General features: G+C 53.2%; 9 protein-coding genes across 9 annotated transcripts; 4 read left to right on the forward strand and 5 right to left on the reverse strand.

The window, feature by feature from the left end:
* Positions 1-41: 41 nt before the first annotated feature.
* A1O5_09228 (uncharacterized protein) lies at positions 42-1,599 on the reverse strand (the record flags this gene model as incomplete). Its single annotated transcript, XM_007749807.1, has 4 exons — positions 42-528; positions 586-1,200; positions 1,249-1,490; positions 1,534-1,599. The coding sequence occupies 4 exons, from the start codon at positions 1,597-1,599 to the stop codon at positions 42-44; spliced, it is 1,410 nt and encodes a 469-aa protein (XP_007747997.1).
* A 2,531-nt stretch (positions 1,600-4,130) lies between these two features.
* A1O5_09229 (uncharacterized protein) lies at positions 4,131-5,839 on the reverse strand (the record flags this gene model as incomplete). Its single annotated transcript, XM_007749808.1, has 3 exons — positions 4,131-4,280; positions 4,360-5,550; positions 5,606-5,839. The coding sequence occupies 3 exons, from the start codon at positions 5,837-5,839 to the stop codon at positions 4,131-4,133; spliced, it is 1,575 nt and encodes a 524-aa protein (XP_007747998.1).
* Positions 5,840-6,244: 405 nt separating this feature from the next.
* A1O5_09230 (uncharacterized protein) lies at positions 6,245-7,383 on the forward strand (the record flags this gene model as incomplete). The annotated part of the gene is made up of 3 exons (XM_007749809.1): positions 6,245-6,616; positions 6,692-7,172; positions 7,223-7,383. The coding sequence occupies 3 exons, from the start codon at positions 6,245-6,247 to the stop codon at positions 7,381-7,383; spliced, it is 1,014 nt and encodes a 337-aa protein (XP_007747999.1).
* Positions 7,384-8,230: 847 nt separating this feature from the next.
* A1O5_09231 (uncharacterized protein) lies at positions 8,231-10,276 on the forward strand (the record flags this gene model as incomplete). The annotated part of the gene is made up of 4 exons (XM_007749810.1): positions 8,231-8,760; positions 8,818-8,979; positions 9,040-9,221; positions 9,273-10,276. The coding sequence occupies 4 exons, from the start codon at positions 8,231-8,233 to the stop codon at positions 10,274-10,276; spliced, it is 1,878 nt and encodes a 625-aa protein (XP_007748000.1).
* Positions 10,277-10,630: 354 nt separating this feature from the next.
* Positions 10,631-11,689, reverse strand: A1O5_09232 (uncharacterized protein; the record flags this gene model as incomplete). Its single annotated transcript, XM_007749811.1, has 1 exon — positions 10,631-11,689. One exon carries the CDS (start codon positions 11,687-11,689, stop codon positions 10,631-10,633), a length of 1,059 nt encoding a protein of 352 aa, XP_007748001.1.
* An 838-nt stretch (positions 11,690-12,527) lies between these two features.
* Positions 12,528-13,397, reverse strand: A1O5_09233 (uncharacterized protein; the record flags this gene model as incomplete). The annotated part of the gene is made up of 1 exon (XM_007749812.1): positions 12,528-13,397. The coding sequence occupies one exon, from the start codon at positions 13,395-13,397 to the stop codon at positions 12,528-12,530; it is 870 nt and encodes a 289-aa protein (XP_007748002.1).
* Positions 13,398-13,989: 592 nt separating this feature from the next.
* Positions 13,990-15,962, forward strand: A1O5_09234 (electron-transferring-flavoprotein dehydrogenase; the record flags this gene model as incomplete). Its single annotated transcript, XM_007749813.1, has 2 exons — positions 13,990-15,797; positions 15,863-15,962. The coding sequence occupies 2 exons, from the start codon at positions 13,990-13,992 to the stop codon at positions 15,960-15,962; spliced, it is 1,908 nt and encodes a 635-aa protein (XP_007748003.1).
* A 3,911-nt stretch (positions 15,963-19,873) lies between these two features.
* On the forward strand, positions 19,874-20,756 carry A1O5_09235 (TATA-box-binding protein; the record flags this gene model as incomplete). Its single annotated transcript, XM_007749814.1, has 3 exons — positions 19,874-20,127; positions 20,189-20,276; positions 20,331-20,756. The coding sequence occupies 3 exons, from the start codon at positions 19,874-19,876 to the stop codon at positions 20,754-20,756; spliced, it is 768 nt and encodes a 255-aa protein (XP_007748004.1).
* Positions 20,757-22,785: 2,029 nt separating this feature from the next.
* A1O5_09236 (uncharacterized protein) lies at positions 22,786-24,268 on the reverse strand (the record flags this gene model as incomplete). Its single annotated transcript, XM_007749815.1, has 2 exons — positions 22,786-23,092; positions 23,187-24,268. 2 exons carry the CDS (start codon positions 24,266-24,268, stop codon positions 22,786-22,788), a joined length of 1,389 nt encoding a protein of 462 aa, XP_007748005.1.
* Positions 24,269-24,773: the final 505 nt, after the last annotated feature.

Raw genomic sequence — 24,773 nt, forward strand, 5'->3', positions numbered from 1 at the left:
GAGAAACGCCCGACACCAAATGTGAGAGAGAAAAGAAAGGCTTACTGCCCGCGCAGGACAACGGCCTGTCTGCTGATGTCCCTGAATTTCTCGGGCGTCGCGCGAAGGACTGCGAGTTCCGGCAGACGTAGAGAGTCCGGAAGCTTAGATTCCCACGACACGAGGGCGGCTTCGACGGCGACAAAGTCGTCCATCTCCATGCGGTGCCTGTGGTGGGAGTGGTAGGGAGTAGTAGTAGTAGTAGTAGTAGTTGATCCTTGCTTATTAGACGTTCGAGGCGGCCAAGGGGTTGCGCTACCGCTGCCGTCCCAGCTAGTGATGGCAGTGTCTGTTTCTGTCTCGTCGTAGAACTTGGTCACGATGTCCGAAAGGTGCTCCTGAAGCTGGACCGAGTGAGACAGAAAAGTTACAGCGTTCCGATCGCTCTCGGTCAGGCTTTCGCGCTGGATCGCCAGTTCAGAAGGGATTAGCCACTGGGCTGTCCTCGACGTAGTCATCGGCGGGCGGCCGTAGATCGTGGCTGATCTTCTGCATCTCGCTATCAGTTCATCTCTTGAATGTAGGAGACTTCTCCTTTCGCCTCACCGGTCCATCAATACACAGCCGGCCCAGGTCCGCCAGCGAAGACAGCATGTTTCCACGCCACGCTTCTGCTGCCACGTCGGTGACTTGCGGTGGCAGTGCAGACCGAGCGCCTGTGCCATCCTGACAGCTATCGAGGTGAGATTCCAACACGCCCCCGTCAGTTCGCTGGAACTCTGTAGGTAGACGGCAGAGTACAGCAGGGCCTGGATGAAGATCAGGCGCGGACGGTTGAATATGTCAAAGTCGAGCTGCAGGAGCCTCTTCCAGCGCTTCCAGAACAAGGCCCCTCTCTGAATCTGACGCTCGCGGGTGTCGGACACCTCGCAGTAGCTGCAGACGGCGAATATCGCGTTCAGGAGGATGTGGAACCGCCTCGATTCGGGGATGTCGTCGATTGCGGGCCCCAGTTTGGTATAATATTGAGACGTGGTGAGATAGGAATGGGCAGGTTGCATGTTGGACGCCCAGAGATCTTCGTACGCGGCTTGGAATGTGCTCTGGTCGAGAAAGGGGTACAGAGGATAGACTCGACTCCAAAATATGGCCATCAGGCCGTCCGCTTCCTTTTTGGGTGGGAGAACGTAGTCGTCAAATGCCGCCACGCGCCGTCTCGTCCTGCTCTTGTTAGTTCAAAAAAAAAAAAAAGACATTTTTTGTTAGTACGATTCTGCGGCATACTGGTCTGAAGGATAGCTCTCGTCCAAGAACTGGTCCGCCTCCAGGAAACTCCGGTTTGACTCCCGGAGGATCCGTTGGGCCTGGTGAACGAAGTTGTATGTGCTGGACTGGCCAAAGTAGAGCGACTCCTCGTCCTCAGGAAGGGAGTACACCAACCCATCGTTTACGACAATTCCCATGCCGTCGACTTGGAAATTGTGGTGTCCCTGACTTGTGTCAATTTTTCTCTATGAGTGGGTTATATACCCAGTCCTCCCCTGGGCACTTTACCTGGTCCTTTGCATGATCCGACAGAGGCTCCATATGCTTTGGCCCATGATGGCCATCTCCGGTCATTGTGAACGGGCCAGAGTCTAGTGTTGTTGATTCCAGCCCCCGACCGAGTCCATTTGAATCTGTCCAGTGCGAGGCATTTCTCGGCGACAGCGACGACGGGGTTTGCGGTCGAACTGACGGACATTCAGATGCGGGCAAAGGGACATCATTCAACAATATTGCCGCACCGCTTCGCTCTTGCTCAAGTTCGGCAATGCGTTTTTCCAAGAGCTCGATCTTCCTTTAAAGGTATTATAGTCAGCCCAGAGTCCAACATATCCGGGGAGATGGTGGCCCTCACCTCGATGTCCGCCCCCTGCGCGGTTCCAAGACGCATACCGCTGAAGGACCTTTTCTTGCGCATGTCCCACAGACTGGCCGGATCCCGTCGCACCGTCGTTTCCCAATGCGGCAGCTCTCGCAGGACTTCTGCCCCTTTTTCCTGACAGGAGGGGCCTGGGACGGACAATAACGGGGCCCTTCCAGATTTGACATTATCTTGGTTGCAGTCTTCTAAACCCGTGGACCTTGATGATGAGGACAAGTCGATATCTCAAATATCCAGGGGAGGGTCCACGTGAGGCCGCCACTTCTTATGTTTTCAAGTCCCCCGGCGGGTGGGGGATCCCTTGCCTGCTTGGCCATTTGTTCCCCAGACTGTCCTCGATCCGGGACGCATGTACTCCACATTCAGCCCATGCATCATGGAGAACGTCGACTCCCGACGAGTGCCATTGCTACAAGGAAACTCCACCCACCGAGCGGGGCGGGAAGCGGTTGTAGAGCAGCAACCAATGGTTGAACCAGGCTTTGCGGCAATAGGAAGGCCGCATCTCGCGAATGGAAATTCCGCCTCGTATCTCGGCTCCGTCTGGCGTCGCATCGGACAGTGCATGGACGCGAGCCGGCGACTTTCGCTGAGCGAGAAGGATAAATCTTGGTAATACCTCTCATGATGACTTGAGAATCGCTGGTCAAGTCCACATCTAACATTCAGATACTTAGGAAGCGGTCCCGAACTCTCGCTAAATATGGGCGCAAGGGGGTACAAGGGAGGCTTGAGAATACTCAGCTCTTTCTCATTCGGTACATCTCCTACTCGTCCGCATGGTTGATGACCCATATGGAGTGCAATGTAGGCTTCCCGTCCATGGCTTTCCCACGCCTCGCCTGCGAAACGCTTCTCGCCGTATTGCTGCCACGCCAGAGGGATCAAGTTGCGCCTCTTCGCGTCGAAAAGTCGCCCAATGAACGTGGTCGTGTGAGCTTCGAGGGCAGTAGGGCGAAGTTGGTTGTCCAAGATGTACACAGATGGGTCCACAAGATAGATCCGCAGTCCGCTCGGAACTGGTCGAGAGCAGAGAAGGATGTCTGGGACTGCTCTTCAGCCTGCGAAATGATAGCAGGGTCCATTCCACCCGCGAGTCTCTTCGCGCTGGGGGAAGTCATGTTAGCCAGCATGTACAATGGATGCTAAGGTACACACAAGTCCAACTTATATTCGAGCGCCTTGCGGTATGCGTCTGAGATGCCCGGCTGCTCGAGGAGCACATTGATAGCGACGATGGGGCCTTTGACTCGAGCCTCCGACGGTTTGAAGCTCAAGCTCATGTAGGAGACTTCATACCATTGGTCCAGAAGCCGCAAAATCCGGTCTTTGAGATCCTCGGGTGGCAGGTTTGGATATATTTAACACAGGTAGTGAGCGATGTCCATGGACTCCGTCAGATTGCTCGGCAAGGCTGAGTATACAAGAGCCGGCACCTGGCCCTTGCGATTGATGCTCGGTTATTCTTCCGTCATGTGGCCGCCCTTGCAGATGTCGACAAACTCTTCGCTGAACTGGTGCCGCTCTGACTTCGAGGACGCCATTGCTAGAGTCATTTGCGCCATGATGGAGCAAGTAGAAAACGGGGTGTAGTAAAGACGACACTGGGCTGGGGCATCTGAACCAATCGTGACAGCAGTTTTGGTTTCTGCTACTAGAGAATAGGTCAAGGTCTGTTGCCGCTTGAAGGTGAATATCATCCGGGCCTTGGGAAATTGATAGATATAGAGAAAGAAGAGGCCACTGGATCCAGACTCTTGTTCCATTTGCAAGCTGTAATGGACTGTCAAAGGCCGCAACTAAGCGTCTCCGCAAAGACGTCCAAACTGCAGGTGCGGTAAATCGGAAGATCTCTATAACCTTGAGTTGAAATATACAGCGCCGAAGCATAGAGCAAGGACCTCGAGGGTTTGACTCTCCGTATGGGAGTATCCAGGGATCCATGTCCGCAAGCGTTTGGGACTCGGGCCATATGAAGGTCGCAGCGAACACGATCTTCAGTGAAATTGGGTGTTGCCGATATCTCTCAGTTGGCCAAATTCATTGCTTTGCGAGGCATTGAAACAGCGGGCGAGATTTGAAGGGCTTTTCTAACCATCTTCTTCTCTGACTCGGCTACATACGAAATGTCATTCATGAGATATGACCTCATTCCCTCCTAGAAGTGCTTGTTACATGTCAATACTCCATAGAAGGTCTCACGCCTCGCCAGTCTGAGTTCATCTTACGTCTCTTTTGCATACTGCAAGACCCCAAACTTTTCGGCGGATTGTACAACGAGCTCGCGATGCGCTTTACTGCGTGGGTTTGCTCTGGCTGGAAAAGGCTCGCCAAGGGTATGGATGCCTATATTCGAAGTATCAACCGGTCCAGTCTGTTGAGGATGTTGTTCAATGTTAGCAATCGGTGACTTCCCTGGAGGTGGGTTGATGATGGAACAGTCCTAGACTCACCGCTTCGTAGTCATAGCAGTAAACCAAGCGTGCAATATTGATGAACAGGGACTTTTGGGCAAGTCTGTAGCCCACGCAAACCCGGCGACCTCCACCAAATTGCCATACACCATGAAGGATGTTGGATTCATGTCCGTCCAGCCATCGTTCTGGTCGGAACACTTCAGGCTGCTCGCATTCTTCACACAGTGCTATATGATTGAGAACAAAGTTGGTGCCCTTTGGAAAATGGTAGCCCTCCAGCTCCACGTCCTCCGTCAACATGTGCTCCGGGGTCCAAGTAAAGATAGGCTTCCATCTGAGAAGTTCTTTGGAGAGCGCGCAAATGTACGGCATGTCCTTTTCATCGGCAAGCATCGGAAGCCGCTCGGCGTTGGCGCCACATACTTTGTCGACTTCAGCCCGAGCTTTCTGAAAAGCCTCTGGATTACACAAGGCCGCCAAAGTAAAGATATTGAGCGACATCCGAGTTGTATCGGCGCCGGCCTCAATCAGTTGGAGGGCCAAAAACATGCCATCCGTCTCGGAACCTGTGAATTTTGCTTCCTTCCCAACAAGAATATCCTGAGCAAACGATCTTGGTGCTGTCCCCGACTTGATAGCCGTGATGACAGGGGCCCAGTATTGGCTATATGCATCGAAAGTGAATTTCCCAATAGCCGCGTACTTTCGATGCCACCAATGCAGGAAACGTGGAAGCTTCGCCAGCTCGGGAAAGCAGTCAATGATGTTGTGTGGTGGGATGTTGGAGGTAAACGCCTTTTGGGCGTTGAATACACCTTCATAGGATTCATGTCTTGACCCCACTCGTTCGCCCAGTGTTATGCGGTGGATGACACTGTTAGCATATCGGGAATGGTGTCGGTACCATTCGTCAGGCCTGAACAGATACTCTGCCAACAACTGAACGCTTTCCAGCTCCTGGTATTCCTCGTACTTGGCCACGGCTGTGCCAGTCAATAACTGATGCATCACCCGGCGTTTGTCCGACCACTCTTCGGTGGGCTGGAGAATGGTCCTTTTCCCAACGCTGATTAGGTCGCCCACCACTGGATATGGTGGCCGTCCGTTGGTGATGAGGCCTTTGCGGTTGTAGATGATATTTGCCACACGAGACGTGTTGAGAGTCACCCACAGCTTGGATCCGCAATGGACTGTGGCCATTTCACCGTATTTGGCCAGATCCCTCGCCTGGTGGGCAAGTGTCAGCCTTGCACATCTCTTCATAGAGTGAAATTTCACCTACCGCGAATTTCCCTTTCGCAAGGTATCGTAGATTACCAATAATGGGAAGGCCACGTGGGCCTGGAGGAAGTTTCCATGGTTTGCCCCCGGGGGAGAGTCGCTTATCCACCGGTCGAAAGAACTCATAAATCCCCCAAATCACAGCGCAGGCGACAACAAGAAGAAAAACGGTCAGTCGCAGAGCATCTTTGAGGTCGGTGAGATGTTCCAGACACTGAGCCAATAACTCAGTCATTTTTCTCTTTGTCTCTTGGTTTGAGAATGACTGGGAGCAGACAGTATGGCACTGGTGTCAACACAGCACTCAAAAACCAAGTAGTATATACGGCATTTCCATTTTCTGACGTTAAGACCAGCTATACTTGGATGAAGTCATGTCCAGAACTTACCATGTCTCGATTGCGGCCGCACTATCCCGCACAAACTGCGGTATGAACAGCTTTTGAAAAATGACACTGGGACGGTCTTTTCAGCATGCGGCATTGCTATTCTCCACCATCGCGGGCTCTCATAAGACCGCTCTGACGTTCTTCTTTTGCGGAGGGCCTTGAGCCTTATCCACAAGCGATCGCATATACATCAGAGCCATCCTCCCCTGAATGCTTCTTTCTGACGCCCCATCACCGGGCAAAAATCGACGATGAACACCAGCATCACACCCTCCAACTTTACAATTGATGTGCACACACATGCCATCCCTTCATACTACCGCGACTCTCTGGTCGGGGCTGGGTACAACGCAACCGATGCTGAGCATGTCTATGTCGACGGTTTCCTGGTCCCAGAGTTCTCAATAGAGACGTATCTGACGAACCGCAAGAAATTCGGCTACGATTTCTCGATCTTGAGCATTACCTGCCCGGGAGTGTCGTTCTTGCATGGCAACTTGGCTGCGAAAATGCTCTCACGGAAGTTGAATCAACAGCTCTTTGAATGGGTGAAAGCGAACCCCGAGGACTTGGGGGCTTTTGCTGTCGTTCCGCTTCCCAATGTTGATGCAGCAATCGACGAAGTAAAGGCAAGCCAGTACCAAATTCCGAGCAGACGTTGCTTCTTCCTCTTCCGTGCATTAACAATCCCACCATAGTACTGCCTCGATGAACTGAAGTTTGAGGGCGTCGGTCTCTTCACAAATTATGAAGGCGTATACCTGGGCGACCCATCGTTTGATCCTCTGTTTCAAGAATTGGACCAACGTAGTGTGACAGTCTTTGTACACCCCACTGCGCCAATCCCTGAAGTAAAGCTGGGCGCGAACATCTCATCGCCAGTCATAGAGTACCCCATGGACACGACGCGGGCTATCACAAATTGTCTTTTTCGAAAATTTGTCCAAAGGTTCCCTAACGTCAAGATGATTTGGTCTCATGGTGGAGGAGTGCTCCCTTTCCTGGCTGACCGGCTTGCGCTACAAACCACATTTCCGTGGCAGGGAGGACGGAAATATGAAGATTCATACCGTGACCTGCAGTCTTTCTATTTTGATACTGCTGTAACTTGGAGCAAACCTCAGCTTGCTGCCCTCAAGGCTTTCGTTAGTGCTGATCGCCTGCTGACGGGGACTGATTGTAAGCCGCTCATTTTGGTAGGAGAAGATCAAAGCTGACTGCATCGGCAGACCCTTATCTGCCGGAAAGCTATATACCAGTGGCACAGGCAGGAATCAAAGCATTCTCGGGCAACGAGGGCTTTTCTGAGGAAGAACATCAGAAGATCAGGTTTCGAAATGCGCTCGAAATTTTTCCCTCTATCAAGGCCAAGTTCCCTGAGCTCGCTTGAGCTGGTCTGCTTCAAATAGCATAGAAGAGAAGAAATACAATACGCCGTCAAGCTAGGAAATTTCTTGTGATCAAGGCTCGCTGAGGAGGAAATCTCGACGAGCATAATGCGTGAAAGGTCGACGAAGCGTGAGAAATGCCTACTATAGAAACGTGTACTTCTTCTCTGCAATCAGGCGTAATTGCTGTATATGATGCTTGGATCTTCGGGTCGTCGTCTTTCCTGACACGTATGGCTTAATCTAGGGTTTGGGATCCTCACCGCGACTGCGTTTAAGACGACATCCGTCAATCGAAGGTTGCAAATCCACCCTCAGCATTGCTAGCGAAGGTAGAGAAAGCAGGGCAGCTGCTGACTGGGCTGTGGATTGAGAGTCTGTTGAGTGGCATTAGGAAAGGCACAACGGGAGGGTCGAAGTCGAGAAGCCAAAAGTGGTCGCGGCGACGCGGTGCCGCAACCATAACACGCTAAGTCTAATTTGGTTAGAACCATATTTGCGGACACAGAATCCCGCAATACCTCGTCCAAGTCCAACACGACCTGCACGACTTGACGATGGGAGTCAATCACTGTCGACCACACCTGTCGACATGTCCGCAGACGTCGACCGCCTGGAGTTTTGGCTATCCGAGAATCAGCGGGCTGACACGCGGACCGACACGGCAGTGGCAAGATGGTGGGATTCAAATCACCGCTCTGCACGAAATGCTCAGTACAGTGCTCTTGCGCTTTGCCTAAGTCTGCATCATATCTATCTCGACGAATCCTTCCTATGCAGCGATAGCTGTTAGATTCCTGCAGTTGATCTGAATGCGAGACCTGACAAGACCTGACACGACTCCCCGTCATGTCTGCCAACCCGATCCTTGTCTCTGACAATATCGAGAATCAGCCAGTGATCAATCTTCTGCCAGACAGAGTGCAGAACACAACCGAGACCCTCAATGGCACCGATTCTCACACCACCAACGGTACCGATGGCCTCAATTCCCATGTACCGCAAGAGTTTCCAGATACGGCGATAGAGAACTTCAGACCATTGCGAGTCGTAGTCATCGGCGCCGGTTACAGTGGGATCTACATGGGTATCAGAATCCCAGAGTGGCTTCGCAATGTCGACCTGACAATCTATGAGAAAAACCCTGCTGTCGGCGGCACCTGGTATGAAAACAGGTATCCTGGTTGCGCCTGTGACATTCCCGCACACTCCTACGTGTATACATTCGAACCAAATCCCCACTGGAGCACCTTCTATGCTGGCGGGCCCGAGATCCAGGACTATCTAGACAGAACAAGCGAGAAATACGGGGCAAAGAGATTCATCAAGTGCGGACACAGGGTTTTCAACTGCCAGTGGAACAAACAAACCAATAAATGGTGCGTATTCTCAAACTATGGCTTGAATCGAGCAGCGATTGCTGATGCAATTGTTAGGGAATTGCAAGTCGAGGTGACTTCCACGGGGCAAAAGTTCGACGACCAAGCCGACGTGGTCATCTGCGCGCGAGGAGCATTCAACGAGTATGCGTGGCCTGAGATTGAGGGGCTTCGGTCTTTCGAGGGCAAGACTGTCCATTCAGCAGCTTGGGATACAAAGTGAATGACATTGCTGGGCACTTGCTGCTTGCTGGCCTGGCAAAGCTAACCGGGGTGTAGCTACGACTACTCGAACAAGCGCATCGGTGTGATTGGTAATGGCAGCAGCGCAATCCAGATCGTACCGACACTTCTAAAGCTGGAGAATGTACGAGTCAGCAACTTTGCGAAGGGGAAGACATGGGTTTCACCCTCCTTTGGAGATAATGCGACGACCAAGCTAGGGCTCAAGCAACTCGACTGTAATTATCCCTATACCAAATTCTCTTGACCCACCTGCTGATGAAAACCAGTCAAGGCCGAGGACCAAGAAGCATTCATCAAAGACCCCGAATGGTTTGAAAGATTTCGGCATATCATCGAGAGCGAAGCAAACGCGGTACATGGAATCACGCAGAAAGGGTCGCCGCTCGCTCTTGGTGCACAAAAGGCATGCGAGCAGCTCATGCGCGACCGCCTCGCAGGGAGGCCAGACATAGCTGAAGCACTCATACCCAGCTTCGCCCCTGGCTGTCGTCGTCTGACACCAGGACCTGGGTATCTAGAGGCGTTGACCAACGACAATGTCGAGTTCATTAAGACGCCAATCGTAGAGATCAACCCACAGGGCATAAAACTCTTGGACGGCCGGCAAGTCGATCTTGACGTCCTCGTTTGCGCAACGGGATTCTACGCCATGGCCGCTCCACCATTCCCAGTCGTCGGCACATATACCGACCTCGCATCTCGATTCAAACCATATCCAGATGCCTACATGTCGACGGCTGTCGATGGATTCCCAAACTTCTTCCTTATGCTCGGGCCCAATTCTGGCGTCGGCAGTGGCAGCCTAACGAAAATGATCGAGGCAACCGGCGATTATATCGCCAGATGCATACGGAAGCTCCAGAAAGACAACATAAGCGCGATGACCGTCAAAGCTGAGCGACTACAAGACTGGTCCGCCTTTATCGACGCGTATTTCCCGAAGACGGTGTTCATGGACGACTGCAAGAGCTGGTACCGCAGCGACCAGGGCACCGGAAACCGAGTCATCGGACTCTGGCCCGGGAGCACGCTCCATGCCATCGAAGCCCTCCGAAGTCCACGGTGGGAAGATTACGAGTACGTGTATGACGGCGACAGGGAAGGCAAGCTTGTCAATCGTCTCAATTGGCTCGGAAATGGCTGGAGCATCCTCCAAACTGACGAAAGTGGCGATCCGGGCTATTATGTCCAGCGCGAGTATATCGATTACCCCAGCCATCCACGGCCGGAAGAGACGCCAAAGTGGAAGAAGCTGCCGTTTACATATTAAATAAGATTTCCATCTCTCACGAGACGGTAGACGCTGCTCATACGCTTCTGATGGTCACCGCGATCCTTTGCCAGGTTATTCGTCGATTCGTAGAGCCGAACTGGTAAGAGGTGTGAAATACACAATGATTTCCACGACCCAGACAGGCAGTCTGAGAGAGAAATCAAGTGGAAAAGACTGTCACTATCATTAGTATTGGTATTTTACTATTGGTATGTGCCTCGCTCGCTCTCTTTAAAAAGAATGAAGAATTGTTCGCCTTCAACAAAATCCGTTCCCACTTCCCTTCCCTTTGGCTGTCTACCTATTTAGGGACATCCTATTGTAGGTAGATATATTAGCCGCTCAAGTGCCTCAGTCCTCCTCCTCCACGCCCACGAGCTGGCAACTGACAGACCACAACCTCTTGGCGGCTTGGACGTCGTAGCACCACTCCGCATGGCCGGGGGCCTGTAAGACCTCAGCCTGGTCCCTGTTCACGGGATTGCTGACGGCGCAGTCGTCGAGGAATTTCCCACCTTTGCCCTCCAGCTCGGTGTCCACGGCAGCCAGCACCGACGTCGCGGCGCCCTGCTGCAAGGATTTCATGCCCCGTCGGATCTCTGGTAAGGCCAAGAGGGCCGAGAAGTCGGCGTGCACTTGCAGGCCGGTGTCAATGCCGCCCGGGTGCAGCGACCACGCGTGCAACGGGCCGCCGCGGCCACCCTCGCGCGAAGAAGAAACGGCGCCAGAGCCATAGCGCCGCTCGATCTCGTTGGCCATGTAGATGTTTGCCGTCTTGGACTGGCCGTACGCGCCAAAGGGCGTATACGCGCCCTCCCGAGAGAGCGACAGGTCGTCGAACACGATGGGCGATTGCCGGTGGCCGTTGGACGAGACGACGACGACGCGCGAGTGGAACGCCGGACTGGAGCCGGCCAGCAGCGCGGGCTTGAGCAGCTCAAACAGCAGGAAATGCCCCAGGTGGTTCGTCTGGAACTGCAGCTCGTGGCCGTCGCGCGTGAGTTGCCGGTCTGGCACGGCCATGATCCCCGCGTTGGTGATGAGGATGTTCAACTGCTTCTCCCTGGCGAGGAATTCCGCCGCGCAGTGCCGCACGCTCGCAAAGTCCGCCGTGTCGAGCTGTAGCAGCTCGACCCTTCCTGCCCGCCCTGGCTCCAGCAACATGTCCGCGAGCGCCGCGCGGCCCTTTTCGAGGTTCCGCACCGTCGCGTAGATCTTGGCTCCCGTGGCTTTGAGCGCGCGCACGGTCTCGACCCCGATACCACTCGAACAGCCCGTCACCAGCACGACTTTGTCCGTCAGGGCATTTTCGAGCCTGTTGTCCGCGATGATCTGGAGCGCGGTCGGGCGAGAGTCGCCTGGCCCGGCCAGGTTAGATGGGAGGTGAGCTTCGGCGTAGCGAGTCGTCATGTTTTTCAGTGAGACGGAGAGCTGATTTTCTTTTCTCCTGTCAAAATATCTGGGCGGAAGAAAGGCTTGGCGTTGGTGTTGGTGTTGGAACTGGATCCTTGGACATCTCATCAAAGGTCTACCATCACGGCTCTCTTATATAATCATTTTGCTCCTCGCTTCATGCCGCGCCTTGATCATTTCATCCCCTTCCATGATTTAGCTCACCCTGCAAGACAGAGGAGATAACTTGGTGCTCCGCCGACGCATCTTGCCCTGTTGACTCTTACCTTAACACCGGTTCCCCTTACGTCGTTGTGGCTTGTTGGAGGTGTTCTTGATTGCGAGAAGCGGACCAATAAGGCTGGGTGCGGACCTAGTGGCTGGCTTGGATGGTTGTGTCCCAAGAGGGAAATTAAACTGAAACAGAATAGTCGCGTTGGTAGTCCATACTCTCGAGCCGAATTAAGAGGAGGAGCCCAGCGGCTACCGTTCGTGCGGTGCGTTGAATTGGATGACGAGATGATGCGATGCACGGTGCTTACGCTCGCTTCGGAGAGGGGCACCAGGGGGCGCGTGGGGAATGACATGACTTAGCTTGTAACTCCCTGTTTTGAAGCCTTGCCATGGCTGCCAATGCCGGACGTGGACGGCACGGACGAAGATTCGGTACTGGTAGCCATTTGAGGTCGCAGTATATATAACAAAACCAGGTTGTGAGTGTGACAAAACACTGCAGTGGGCAACTGAGTAGCAGAACAGAGGACACTTTACTATACAGAAGATATACTGTGCAGGGATTTGGTGTCACCGCGGTGCTCATTGTATCAAGTCTAGAGCCAACTTGGCCAACCATCTGTTACTCCCAGCTAGAAATCTTCTCATTCGACCAGAATTGCCCGTTCCCTTTGATGTTTCCAATGGCCAACAACACCGGCGTCTGCGCTCCTTGGTCTGGTGTCTTTACTCCTCCGCCTTTGGTCATGTCGGTCTTGACGTAGCCCGGGCAACAGCTGTTGATCAAGACTTTGCGGCCCTTTTGCGCACTCTGCTCGGCGATGGTCTTCGTCATCCCTATCACGCCAGCCTTTGAGACAGCATAGGCAGCGCTTGGCCAATCCCTTTGGTGTGTTCCTTTCGACACCGCCGTTGAGAACTCTTCCATCAGTTGGCTGATCTCTTCCGGTGACTTTGCGTGCAAGAATCGAGATCTGATGGAGCTCGAGTACCTGGAACCAAGTTGGCCCGCCAAACTAGCGACGTTGACCAGTCTCCCGCCATCCTTGATATGCGGCAGCAGCTGCTGCGTGACCTCCAAGGTCCCGAAGTAATTGCAATGCAGAGTCTTCTTGGCCACATTTTCGTTAAACCCGTCCATTGCAATTGCAGCATTGTTGATCAAGAAATCTATGCCATCAGGATGTTCTTGTTTAATCTTGGCTGCAAACTCTTCGATGCTCTGCTTGCTGTCGATATCGAGTGGAAGATATTTCACATCTGTGAGGCCTCCATGAAGTCTCAACGCCTTTGCACGTTTGAGCTGCGGATCCAGCTTGATTGACTCAAGCGCTGCCTGTCCTCGCTCTTCGTTTCGTGCAGTAAGGTAGATGAGTAAAGGGCCGCTATTGAGCGGGGATCGAGGATACTGGAGGGCGAGTTGGCGAACAATGGCGAGTCCGATGCCTTTGTTGGACCCTGTGCAGACACCAACACGCGCATAGGCTGTCATTTTGGCTGTTGTGAGATAGAAGAGGCACAGAGAGGATCAATTATCTAGATGAAGCTCCCGCATGAGTAATGGACATTAATTGAAGTGCTCACCTTTGTTCGGGGTTAGGGGATAGTGGACGGAGTGCGTGTCATGATTCTGCCTGCGTCTTCCATGCGTCCATACTTGTACAGGGAATATGATGCATCGTAGGGGCCTGAGATACATTGTCGCGGGGCCGCATACATGTTTGCCGACCTTGACATGACGGTAATGGAGGATTCTAGAGGCAAAGCTGACAGCAGCAGAAAAATGGGCGTTGACCGAGAGGGACGGCGAGACACGACGGGCAGAAGGAGAGAATGCTTTGGATTGCCGCGGTGGCCATTGGTGGGTGATTCTCGCAGCCGAAGGCGCCTTTCAGTACCCAGTTACCCAGTTTCAGGATGAGCCGAGGCCAACCGCCTTCCAACCGCCTTGAGCCACTGATCTAAGTGACGTCTTTCGCGCCGAAATGCTCAATCGCCGAAGCATTTCCAAACCTCAAGTTTTCATGTGAAAAGACCCATCCTGCTCTCCTTCCAGCCTCTTTTCCAGGCTCAGCGCACTTCCAATGGCCTTGAAACCCCTTCCGAGGCCTCTGTTGAGGCTCGCCGCTCCAGTCCAGCAATGTCGTTTCTACTCCAGACCCTCAACTTCCATATTCCAAGCTTGCCCCGCATCGCGTCCAGCTGGTCGCACCCTGTCACGAGCTACAAGACCAGTCTTCGTTGCGGGCCAAAGACGCTCCATTTCTGCCAGCTTGCAGCGACGCTATTCCGGTGTCGAGGAAAACGGTTTCGACCCAGCTACCGTCGAGCGTGAGTCCGACCAGGTCGACGTCTGCATCGTGGGCGCCGGTCCAGCGGGATTGAGTGCTGCCATCCGGTTAAAGCAGCTAGCCAATGAGGCCGGGAACGAAGAATTTCGCGTGGTAGTCTTGGAAAAAGCTGGAGAAGTGGGCGCACATATTGTATCGGGCAACGTGTTGGAACCGAGAGCTATCAATGAGTTGATCCCGGATTGGTTGAGCGAGGACAACGAGAATCGATTTACGGGGGCCACGGCTGCTGGGTTGGATAAGATGCGATTCCTCACAAAATCAGGTGCAATTCCTATACCGGCGCCGCCGCAGATGCACAACAAGGGCAACTATATCATTTCTCTGAGTCAGTTTACCAAGTGGTTGGGCGAGAGAGCTGAAGAGGTGGGCGTCGAAATATATGCGGGCTTTGCGGGCGCCGAGATCCTATACAATAATGAAGGCGCAGTCAAGGGCGTTGCTACGAACGACCAGGGCGTGGGGAGGAACGGAAAAGCAAAAGCCAGTTTTGAGCGTGGTATGGAGTTCCATGCCAGAGTGACGCTCCTGGCGGAAGGGTGCCATGGCAGCCTGACCAAACAAGTGTCCAAGAAGTTTGATCTGAGGAGGGACTGCCAACCGCAAACCTATGGACTTGGATTGAAAGAGGTGTGGGAAGTCCAGCCAGACAAGTTTAAGAAGGGTGAAATCTCGCATACCATGGGCTATCCACTGTCCAAGAACACGTACGGTGGCGGATGGATGTACCACTTCGGGGACAACTTGGTAAGCCTGGGATTGGTTGTTGGCCTCGATTATGCCAACCCCTGGATATCCCCCTACGGCGAGTTTCAGCGTCTGAAGCTTCATCCGTTCTACAAGTCAGTTCTGGATGGCGGCAAGTGCATCGCGTACGGCGCACGCGCTCTCAATGAAGGCGGCTTCCAATCAATACCGAAATGTGCATTTCCCGGAGGCGCCCTAATCGGCGACACTGCCGGCTTCCTCAATGTGCCCAAGATCAAGGGCACGCACACGGCGATGAAATCTGGCATGTTGGCTGCCGAAGCCGCGTATCAAGCTCTCGCGCACAACAAAGAAACAAGCACCATCTTCCTGTATAACTACGAGGATGCCCTGCGGGAGAGCTGGATCTGGCCTGAACTCAAAGCTGTGCGGAACATGCGACCATCCTTCCACAACCCCCTTGGCATCTATGGTGGCATCATGTATTCTGGCCTCGAGGCCTATGTCTTCCGTGGCATGATGCCCTGGACTTTGAAGCACAAGCAGCCAGACTGGGCGGCCACGAAACCCGCAGACCAATTTCCCAAGATCGAGTATCCGAAGCCTGACGGCGAAATCACCTTTGATATCTTAACCAGCGTGTCACGAACAGGCACGAACCACGAGGAGGATCAACCTGTACATCTGCAGGTGAAGGACTGGGATGCTCATGCGCAGAAAGAGTGGCCGAAGTACAAAGGCGTCGAGAACCGGTTTTGTCCGGCCGGCGTCTATGAGTATGTGGAGGATGACACCAAGGATATTGGAGTGCGGTTTCAGATCAATGCGCAGAAGTAAGTTTCCCGTCACGCTAACGGTGAGAGTTTGTTGTTCTGAATGCTTACCCTTATGCCAACAGCTGCATCCATTGCAAAACATGCGATATCAAAGTCCCAGATCAAGACATCAATTGGCAAACCCCGCAAGGTGGTGAAGGACCAAGCTATAGCATCACGTGAGAGGTAGTATGGGAGGAAATTGTGACCATGCAGCACCGACTTGACAGGGTTCAACTGGTGTGGGGAGGGCAATCTTCCATCGCATCCCAGGAATCTCCGTCCAAGCTGGTTTGATCTCTGGGTGCGATCCGTGTACGATATGCTTGAGTTCTGGATATGTCACATGCCATTTGGGTTTCAGACGCTGTTTGCGAAAAGCACCGCAGTCCTGATCTTGTCGCACATAACACGAACCTGATTTCGGAGAAGCATCACACAATACAATATCGACATCCAACCAACCAATCAACCAGCCAGCCAGCCAGCCAGGGTCATCACAACAGGGGAAATGCAATGGGTACGTTTTCACTGCTACAGGGAGACAAGACAACTTGAGGGGTGGACCCCAGGACCAACCTCAATCCCGCCATGGTGGCCCGTTGCATATATACCTGAACACAAGTACTTACAACTTCATTTCAAAGTATTCAATAAACAGGTACTTGTACCAACTCTGGTGATCATGATTGTGACATACTAGTATCACTCTATCTATGGTACAGTCGGAAGGAAGTATCAAGTCCGTCTTGAACGTGGTGTGCAGTATGCCCTTGGTACTCGCATATTTCGCCGGGGAGAGATAACAGTGACGCTCCTTGCTGAAGCACCCCGGTGCCATGGCAATAGAACGGGATTGTCCGAGCACACGGAGCAAAGCATACCATACCAAGGCATGCATAGTCCAATCGCGGCGTGAGGCCCCAACAGGCCAGCCGGCAGAGTTGGGCGGAAGAGCGCAGGCCGGACAAACAAACAGGCCCGTTTTTCCAATGCCTCGCGCTCGGGGCGTAGGTTGGCCTTGGACTGGATCAATGAGCCTTCTGGAATCCCCCCAGGCTTTTCTTCAGCTATAGCTCACAAGTAGCGACAACCGCGTGTGAGATTCGAAGCACAGTTGGCATATGTCGCACATCCGTCGAAGCATCTCGCGGGAGATTCAATGCCCATGGAGCGGGACATCGTTGTTGGAGCAGGATTCCCGCTCATCGCCGAATCGACTTCATGGAAATCCACCCGGGTTGAATCTGCCACTCATGCTCGTCATCTCTTCTGGACAGTGCGTCGCAGCCACGGCGAGGGCGAATGAGGGCCTTTGGCGGTCTCCGGATAGTATCGACTCGGACCCGTCCTGCTTGTTGCAGCGCGAGATCGCAGTCGACATCGACGTCCGATCTCATCACCACAGTCAACCACTGCCTCGGGTCTATTTGCACAATGTTGACGGTACTGAAGAGGAGACCAGCGGCGCGCGAGTAAGTTATCAGGGGATCCCGACAGTGTTCTGATCTTGGTTGACGAGTGCGAGGAACTCGCCATCCCACCGGGCCACTCGAATGGTGAGTGGTGCAAGGATGCATCCGTGTCTGAGAATAGTACACGCGACTAAAATTCGGCGGTGCATATGCATTTGTGTTGGGTACTGACATGGCAGAAACCATCTTTTGCGTGCGGATTATGCCTTTTGGTTCTCGCTTCGCACCAGATCTTACCCAGGGGGTGGTTAGCACGCCAGAGGAGACTTACCAGGACTTTGAGAAAAATACTTGTACATACAAGTACAAGTAGAGCGTTGGTTGTACGGTCAACGAGGTCACGCCAAACATCAAGCAAACACGATATCATGTCAATTGACGCATCACCTTTCTTTGGTGATGCCGTGGTAGTGACAAGGTGGTTAGCGAGCGTCGGTAGCCTTGATCACGAGGCTCGGATTACCCAGTACAAGGCTGGACGTACACGATCGAAAAGGGCAGGATCTCCGAGAGCGATGGGTGGCCAAGCTCGGAAGGTGGATGAATGTGGATCCATCGTATCCTCACGCAGATTCATTGGCTGGAACGACACCGGTTTGGGGGACTTTTTGGGCGGCTTTCTGGACACGGTTTCCCGAGGGTGATTGGACAGCCGGTTGTCGTCATCCCTGCACCAAGTGGCCTGCCAAGCCAGCATGTGAAACAAATTGACCGACCGATGGCACCGACTTGGCCCCGATCGCCCAAACCGCGTCAGGTTCGTGACTCATCGCTCATTCCCTTTTGCCTCCCCTTCCAACTTTGTTTGCAACAAAAATTTCCCTCCTTTTCTTATCACCATGCTCGGTACTGGGTACCGAACTGGCTTTGGGTTGCCTGCCATCGTCGTGCACAGTGACCTCGTATACGAGGCGGGTGTGTTTGACACCTGACTGCCCGCTTCCCAACAGCTCGACTCGGTATCTTGCAGGCAAATGGAAAAAAAAAAAATACTGCGAAGATGGGCGGCAAACCCGACCTCTTCCCAGCCATGCCAAACTCCCTCACTGCACATCTCCCGCACAAACACCTTGAAGGACCACCACCAACCACGTGAGCAGGACCCACGTTCCGGAGCTCACTTCCCAATCTTGCCATGCCCATCCGAAAGTGAAAATTCTGTTTCACATAACAAGTACAGTACAGCTCATCATCTTTTCATGACCCTCTGATGATGGCACGACTCCAGGCAGAATGTTTTGCTCTGGCAAGGACAAAGTAGGTGTTGATGCAGCATGCATACTTTTAGTTTAGGGGGGTACGGCAGGGCGGATTAGGCAGGAATGCCCTGGCGCGGGCTTGGAGTGGTATGCAGCAAGCCAGAGGGAAGAAAAAGGGGCAGATAAGGTGCAGCGTGCAGGGCGAAAAAGGTTGCAGGGGTGGCTGCACAGGCCGGCACAGGCCTGCTAACCCTAACATGGGCTGATTCCCGGTGGATGAGGGCGCAGTGTGGGCAGCTTCGAGGACACTTGGGCGTTCAGATGACGCGTGCTAAGCCGCCTTGGGCATAGCGCCCCTCCCAGGGCGGGGTTCCCAGTCTGCGCTCTGTGGCGACTGCCTGGCACTATAAATGCCGCCTTCGCCCTCTTTCCGCGCGCAGTACAGCCGACCTCTTTTTTCCCGTCCTGACATTTTTCGTTCTTGGCACTCCCTCCTGCCAAACCACTCCCATCCACCCCCCTCTATCTTCCATTTTCCATCATCCATCTTCGCACGGCATCCAACGCGCAATTCCTCTTGCCAGCCTGCGATTAATCCTCCCTCTCTCTGGCATCGATTGGCTCTCCCACACAAATCGTGCCGCCATAAACTCTCTTGGGCGCATCCCGCAAACCAGATCCCCCCACAGATCTCACCTGCGACCCGCGCCTGCCATTCTCTTCACAAAGGGCAAACAAAGGAAACAAAAAGAAAAAGAAGAAAAACCCAAGCAAGCCACAATAGACTGTCTGCACTTTCCGCTCTTAAGTAATTCGCAATCGCAAATCTACGCACTCTTGCTTCCTCTTGCTCCCTGTTCTCCCAACCTCGTCGTCGCCCTCCAGACCAGACGAACAAGTTTCTCCACATCTGATCTGAGACCAAGACTCAATCAGTCGACCGACTTCTCAGTTGGAAAGTAGGGCAGTTGTGTTGTAGGGGAGACATTGAGTTGTTCATCTCCCACATCTCGGTACGAACCACCACCGCATCCATCTTCTCTACCTTGTCCTCCTCCAGGTCAATTCTACGATCTACAGAATCCATCGTCATCGTCGTCGTCGTCGTCGTCGTCGAGTTGAGACGCCGCTGCTGCCTACTGCGGGCTCAAGTGAATTAAATTGCGAAATTCACTTCCGCCTCCAAAGTCGAGCCTCGCAGCACTGACCGACCGACCGACCGACCGACCGACCGACGCGATCGATCGCCTCTGCCACACCCTCGCCACCTTCTAAGTCACTCATCAATTCCTCATCCTAACCTGACCTTTTTTGTATTTCTCCAGACTGCTTTCATCCTTCTTCGATCTCTGCCATCGATAAGGATACCAGCTGCGACCGCTTTATTGCGCCGCATCGACAACCTCACGTTCTTGCAATCATGGAGTCTCTTACCACTCATCCGTCCACCGCGCAGCAGGCCAAAGCCTTCACCTCTCCCGCGTCTCTGTCGTTTCCCGGTGGTGCTGGGGATCTGACACCGCCCTCCTCTGAGAAAGACGGACAAAACCTAAACGGTGGCTCATACGCAGATGGGAAGACCAATGGTCAGCAGGGAGGAAACACCATTCAGGCTCCGCAGACTCCCGGCGCAACTCCTGGTGCTGGAGTGAGTGGTATTGTACCCACCTTGCAGTGAGTATTGTCCCTTTGTTGTCCTTCTCTCAAGGTCAGCAGAGGTTAACATTCTCTCAAGAAATATCGTCGCTACGGTCAATCTAGACTGTCGTCTCGATCTCAAGACCATTGCACTCCATGCTCGCAATGCTGAGTACAATCCCAAGGTAAGTGCCCGCTCACTCGTGCTCGGTAGTCTCAGCACCCACTAATTGATCCAGCGTTTCGCTGCTGTCATTATGCGTATCCGTGACCCCAAAACCACTGCCTTGATCTTCGCCTCAGGCAAGATGGTTGTCACTGGCGCAAAGTCGGAAGACGATTCGAAACTTGCCAGCCGCAAGTACGCTCGTATCATCCAAAAATTGGGCTTCAATGCCAAGTTCACCGACTTCAAGATCCAGAACATTGTCGGCTCATGCGACATCAAGTTCCCCATTCGACTAGAAGGTCTTGCGTCAAAGCATCACCCTTTTAGCTCGTATGAGCCCGAACTGTTCCCGGGTCTCATCTATCGCATGATCAAGCCGAAGATCGTCTTGTTGATCTTTGTCAGTGGCAAGATTGTGCTCACAGGAGCCAAGGTCCGTGAGGAGATCTATCAGGCCTTCGAGCAGATCTACCCGACGCTGTCAGGTAAGCATTGAACGAAACGGTCGCTCCACGTGTACCCTACTAACTTGGGCCTACTAGACTTCCGCAAAGTCTAGATCTGCTTACGCGGGGCGGGGTTTTCCCGTTAGCCTTGTATCAACAGTCAATCTTTATATCGGCTCCTCCCTGGCACTGGTCACACTGTCGCAGGGAAGCCGACATGCTTCCGTCTTGCGTTTTGCAAGCCAAGCATGACGCCAAAACCTACTTACCAGATCTTGCCCTTGTTTCTCGCCTGTGTCACGACTATCTATGAGCATTGCATGGCGTTTTTGAGCGAAGTCCCTTCATATTGTTTCCTGGGGCAAAGGCACTAAAAAGGGCGCGGGTGCAGTCGGCCTGCTTACACCGTATTAGAAATTGGGTCTTCATCGACAAGGGGACATCAGCTTGGGGGACGGTATTCGGCGCTGGTCGATTTCGCATACCGTCTTTGTGTGGAAAATATCTTCTCAGCTTCCTCTCTGCGTTCCTGGTCGTGTGGCTGTGAGAGAGAGAACACATCACTTACCAGTTGCTATCCGGCGCACAGAGATCCTTATCGGATATGGGAGGCTTAACTTTACATTTCAAAGCTCGGGGTTATCCATCCATGACTGGAATTTTTTTACGTCATGGGAAGAAAAAACAGATGGGCGAAGGAGACTCCGTCCATTTTGTCAGATTGTTCGAGACAGAAATTGCAGCAGAAAATGCTGAGTGGTGGACTCCAAATGGAGTGAACGGATAGGAGGGTTGACACGATACCTGGATCGTAGTCAGTGCTGCCCACGACTGCATGATGATAGCTCAATATGAATTCTCATCCCTCCATCTACTTGGGCTTGTTGCGAGCAGCTAGCTCTTTTTTTTTGGTGTATTGTCGTAAAATTCGTCACTTCTAGGCCGTGGAGAACCTGAGGCTCAGGGATCGTGCTGCTGGTGAGGAGCTTGTGTGAATGAAGCATGTTCTCTGTTCGCTGTGCAAGAACTTTGTGGGTTTGCTTGTATTGTTTTTTGTTCCTGTACCGTCCCGAGGGGATGAAGGGGGGTTATTTGTTGGCGTGCAACGAAGGACTGACCAGTTCTAGTGCTAGATTTTTGGTTCTGGTTCTTTGTTGCGTGGGTGGTGTATGGGCGGATGGGCTGATCGGTGAATGGGTGTGGCGTCCGGATGTACTCCATAGGGATGTGAGGAGTGAGTAAGTGGTAAGTAAGAAAGAGAGAAACAGAGAGAAAGAGGGATCTGGATCTCCATATCATATCAGGCCAGGTCAGGTCAGAGATTGATGGCTTGCTTTACTTACCTTCAGCCCAGCCAACCCATCAAGGCACCATGGCATCAACCCATCACCACGGCCACCCCCTCCTCGTCTTCGTGAGAGGATTGGATTCCAGGTCGCTGCCTCCCTTTCCCCAGCAGCGACGGTTGCGTTCATAGCGTGGATCCCTCTTCGAAGCAAGACGATAGATGGTGAGTCATGGTGATGGTGAAGAGACGGAGACAGACGAGGAGACGAAGAAGGGAATGATCGAGAAGAAAGATAAATTGAAATAAAATAAGAAATATAATATAATTAAAAAAAAATTTCATTCAGAGGACAGGAATGTCGCGGTTGTTGGTGTGAGGACCTTGAGCTGCGGCCAGAACTGGAACTGGAACCAGCTTCGAAAGGGATGAAAAGGGAGATGGGGAAGACCAGAGATTGGCACGTCCGCGTGTAGCACCCTCGCGCCTTCCCGTGGCCGGTACCGTTTCAGCGCCGCGGCTTGTTGTCTGTCCGTGCTGTGAGTGAGACAACTTTATTGTGTGATTATGTGTGTGGTTCGCGGGGGTTTGGAATGAAATGGATGGAATGAATGGGCAGCCGAGAGCAGCAAGTCTCACAAGGCTTTGCTTTCACACTGCCGTCCGAGCGACTCTGGTGCATTCCGGTTGATCTGTACTCGGCACTCGGCCTTTTTCCATTCATTCATTCATTCATTCATTCATTCATTCCTTCTCATATCCACACGACGCAGATCAAGGACATCGTCCTTGCCCTACCTCGATTTCTGCCTTTGCATCTCCTCCCCCAGCACCATCCCCTTTGGTCCCGCACGGCTTCCATCTTCACACCCCGTAAACTCCCCTCCGCCGTCTCCGCCGCGTTGAATCGTGTCTCTCAAATCCTCCTCACTCCTCCATCTCCAGATCTGCGCCAGCTCCGGCTCCAGCGTTCCTTGGATCGCGGAGACAATTTTGTCGCCTATCACCGGGAAGAACTTGAACCCGTGACCTGACCCTCCTGTGGCAAGGAAAAGACGTTTGAAATCCGGGTGAAAGGTGATGAGGAAGTCGCCGCTGGGCCTGTTTCCAAATTCAATGCGTTGAGAGACTGCTTTTGGGGGTGTGTTGCATGATGGGATGATGGGGGTGGAGAGTCTTGAGGAAATAGACTTACGTATCACAGTACCAACATATCCGCGAGCGAGTGAACGGTCTGTTGGCCATCTGAGGCAGAAGCTCGCAAAGGGCTTCCCGCAGGGCTTCTTCAGCTTCCAGCGGAATGGGGATGCCAACCTTGGGCACGCTGACTTCCACATATCCAGGATCAATGTCGCTTGGGGCATCAGGTTTGATGACCCCCTTTGATATCTTCACCGGGTTTCGATATCCGTAACCATGTCTCGCAATCTTTAGTTCTTTCCCTCTCGGTGGTATGATGAATGTCCCTCGACTCATATTCATGACGGTCGGCCTGTTTCCCATTGCCGCCTGCTCTTCGGGCGAGATCTCCAGAAACGCCACCGTCTGCCCGGTGGCAAGACACCGCCCCTGAAGGTCGATGAGGCTAGGACTCCACGCGCCAGCAGCCAAGATGGTCAACTCTGCCAGAATCTGCTCTCCGCCGGCCAATTCCACGCCCTGACACTCGCTTCCGGAAAAGACGAGCCTCGCAACCTGCGCACCTGGGCGGATGGCAACGCGACCATCACTCTCGCTCTGGATCCTTCTCAAAGCATGCGCAACACATGCTTCGGCATCAGCCCACCCCGAGTTAAAGTTCGCGTACCCATGGTCGCCACTTACACCGTCGTAGCCCGTTGCTTTCCGGATCTCGTCCTGTCCGTGTAATTCTCTGATCTTGCTCGAGTCCACATCTCTACCGCTCTCCTGTGCCAGTCTTCTCACATTGGCCAAAGACTCCCTCAAGTAGGCATCTTTGTCTTCATCAGCCGTCAGCACGAACCCGGGCTCATGGTATCTGCCTTCGCCTCCCCAGGCTTCCTTCCTCGTGTCGCGCCAGAGTTCTTGCGCTTGGAGGGCCAGCTGGGCATAGTGCTTGTCGGCGTAGTCGGCGCGGACAATGCGGTTGGCGTCGACGGAGGAGCCAGAGGGGTTGGGCAGCGAGGGAGAGGCATCGATGATAGTTATGCGGCTGGCATTGTATGTGGGGTTGGAGAGGAGCGACAGCGCCGTAGAGAGGCCAAAGACGCCGGCTCCAACGATCAATATCTGCTGCGCCACTGGAGTGTCAGACATTGTGGACTGGACTTTTGTATCTCCCCTGCGCTTTTGAGCGACGAGAGTTCATAAACTTACCGAACGCAGCACAGCGAGATATGAGCCCCCCTTCTAGCTGGTCACCCAACAAGACGTTGTTCTCCGCAGATGAAGGGCGGGCTCACTGATGGGCGCGCCCTTCAATGTCCGAGGTCGGATCAATCTCGGCTAAAAGGCTGTACAACAGCATTTTGGATTTTAGGCACAGCCATTCGACACGGGCAGCATCGTTTTCCGATCTGAAAGTCCAACAGATGTACAGTTGATCCTTGTGCCTGAACTTGGCTATGGCGGAAACTACAAGGTTGTATGTGGAATCCTCGAGGATTCCGCACCTCGCATTCTCCATTTCTGCGAAGCGCGTAGCTCCTCGCTCAACATCAAGATGTCTCCATCAGCGGCAGCCTCTTTCGCGTTCAGTCCGTTGGTGCGCGTTGTCGGCACCTGTAAAAGCTGTGAGACCTGTCTATAGCTCCTCTTATTA

The sequence above is a fragment of the Cladophialophora psammophila genome, assembly GCF_000585535.1.
Source record: "Cladophialophora psammophila CBS 110553 chromosome Unknown aczJe-supercont1.15, whole genome shotgun sequence".
NCBI lineage: Eukaryota > Fungi > Ascomycota > Eurotiomycetes > Chaetothyriales > Herpotrichiellaceae > Cladophialophora > Cladophialophora psammophila.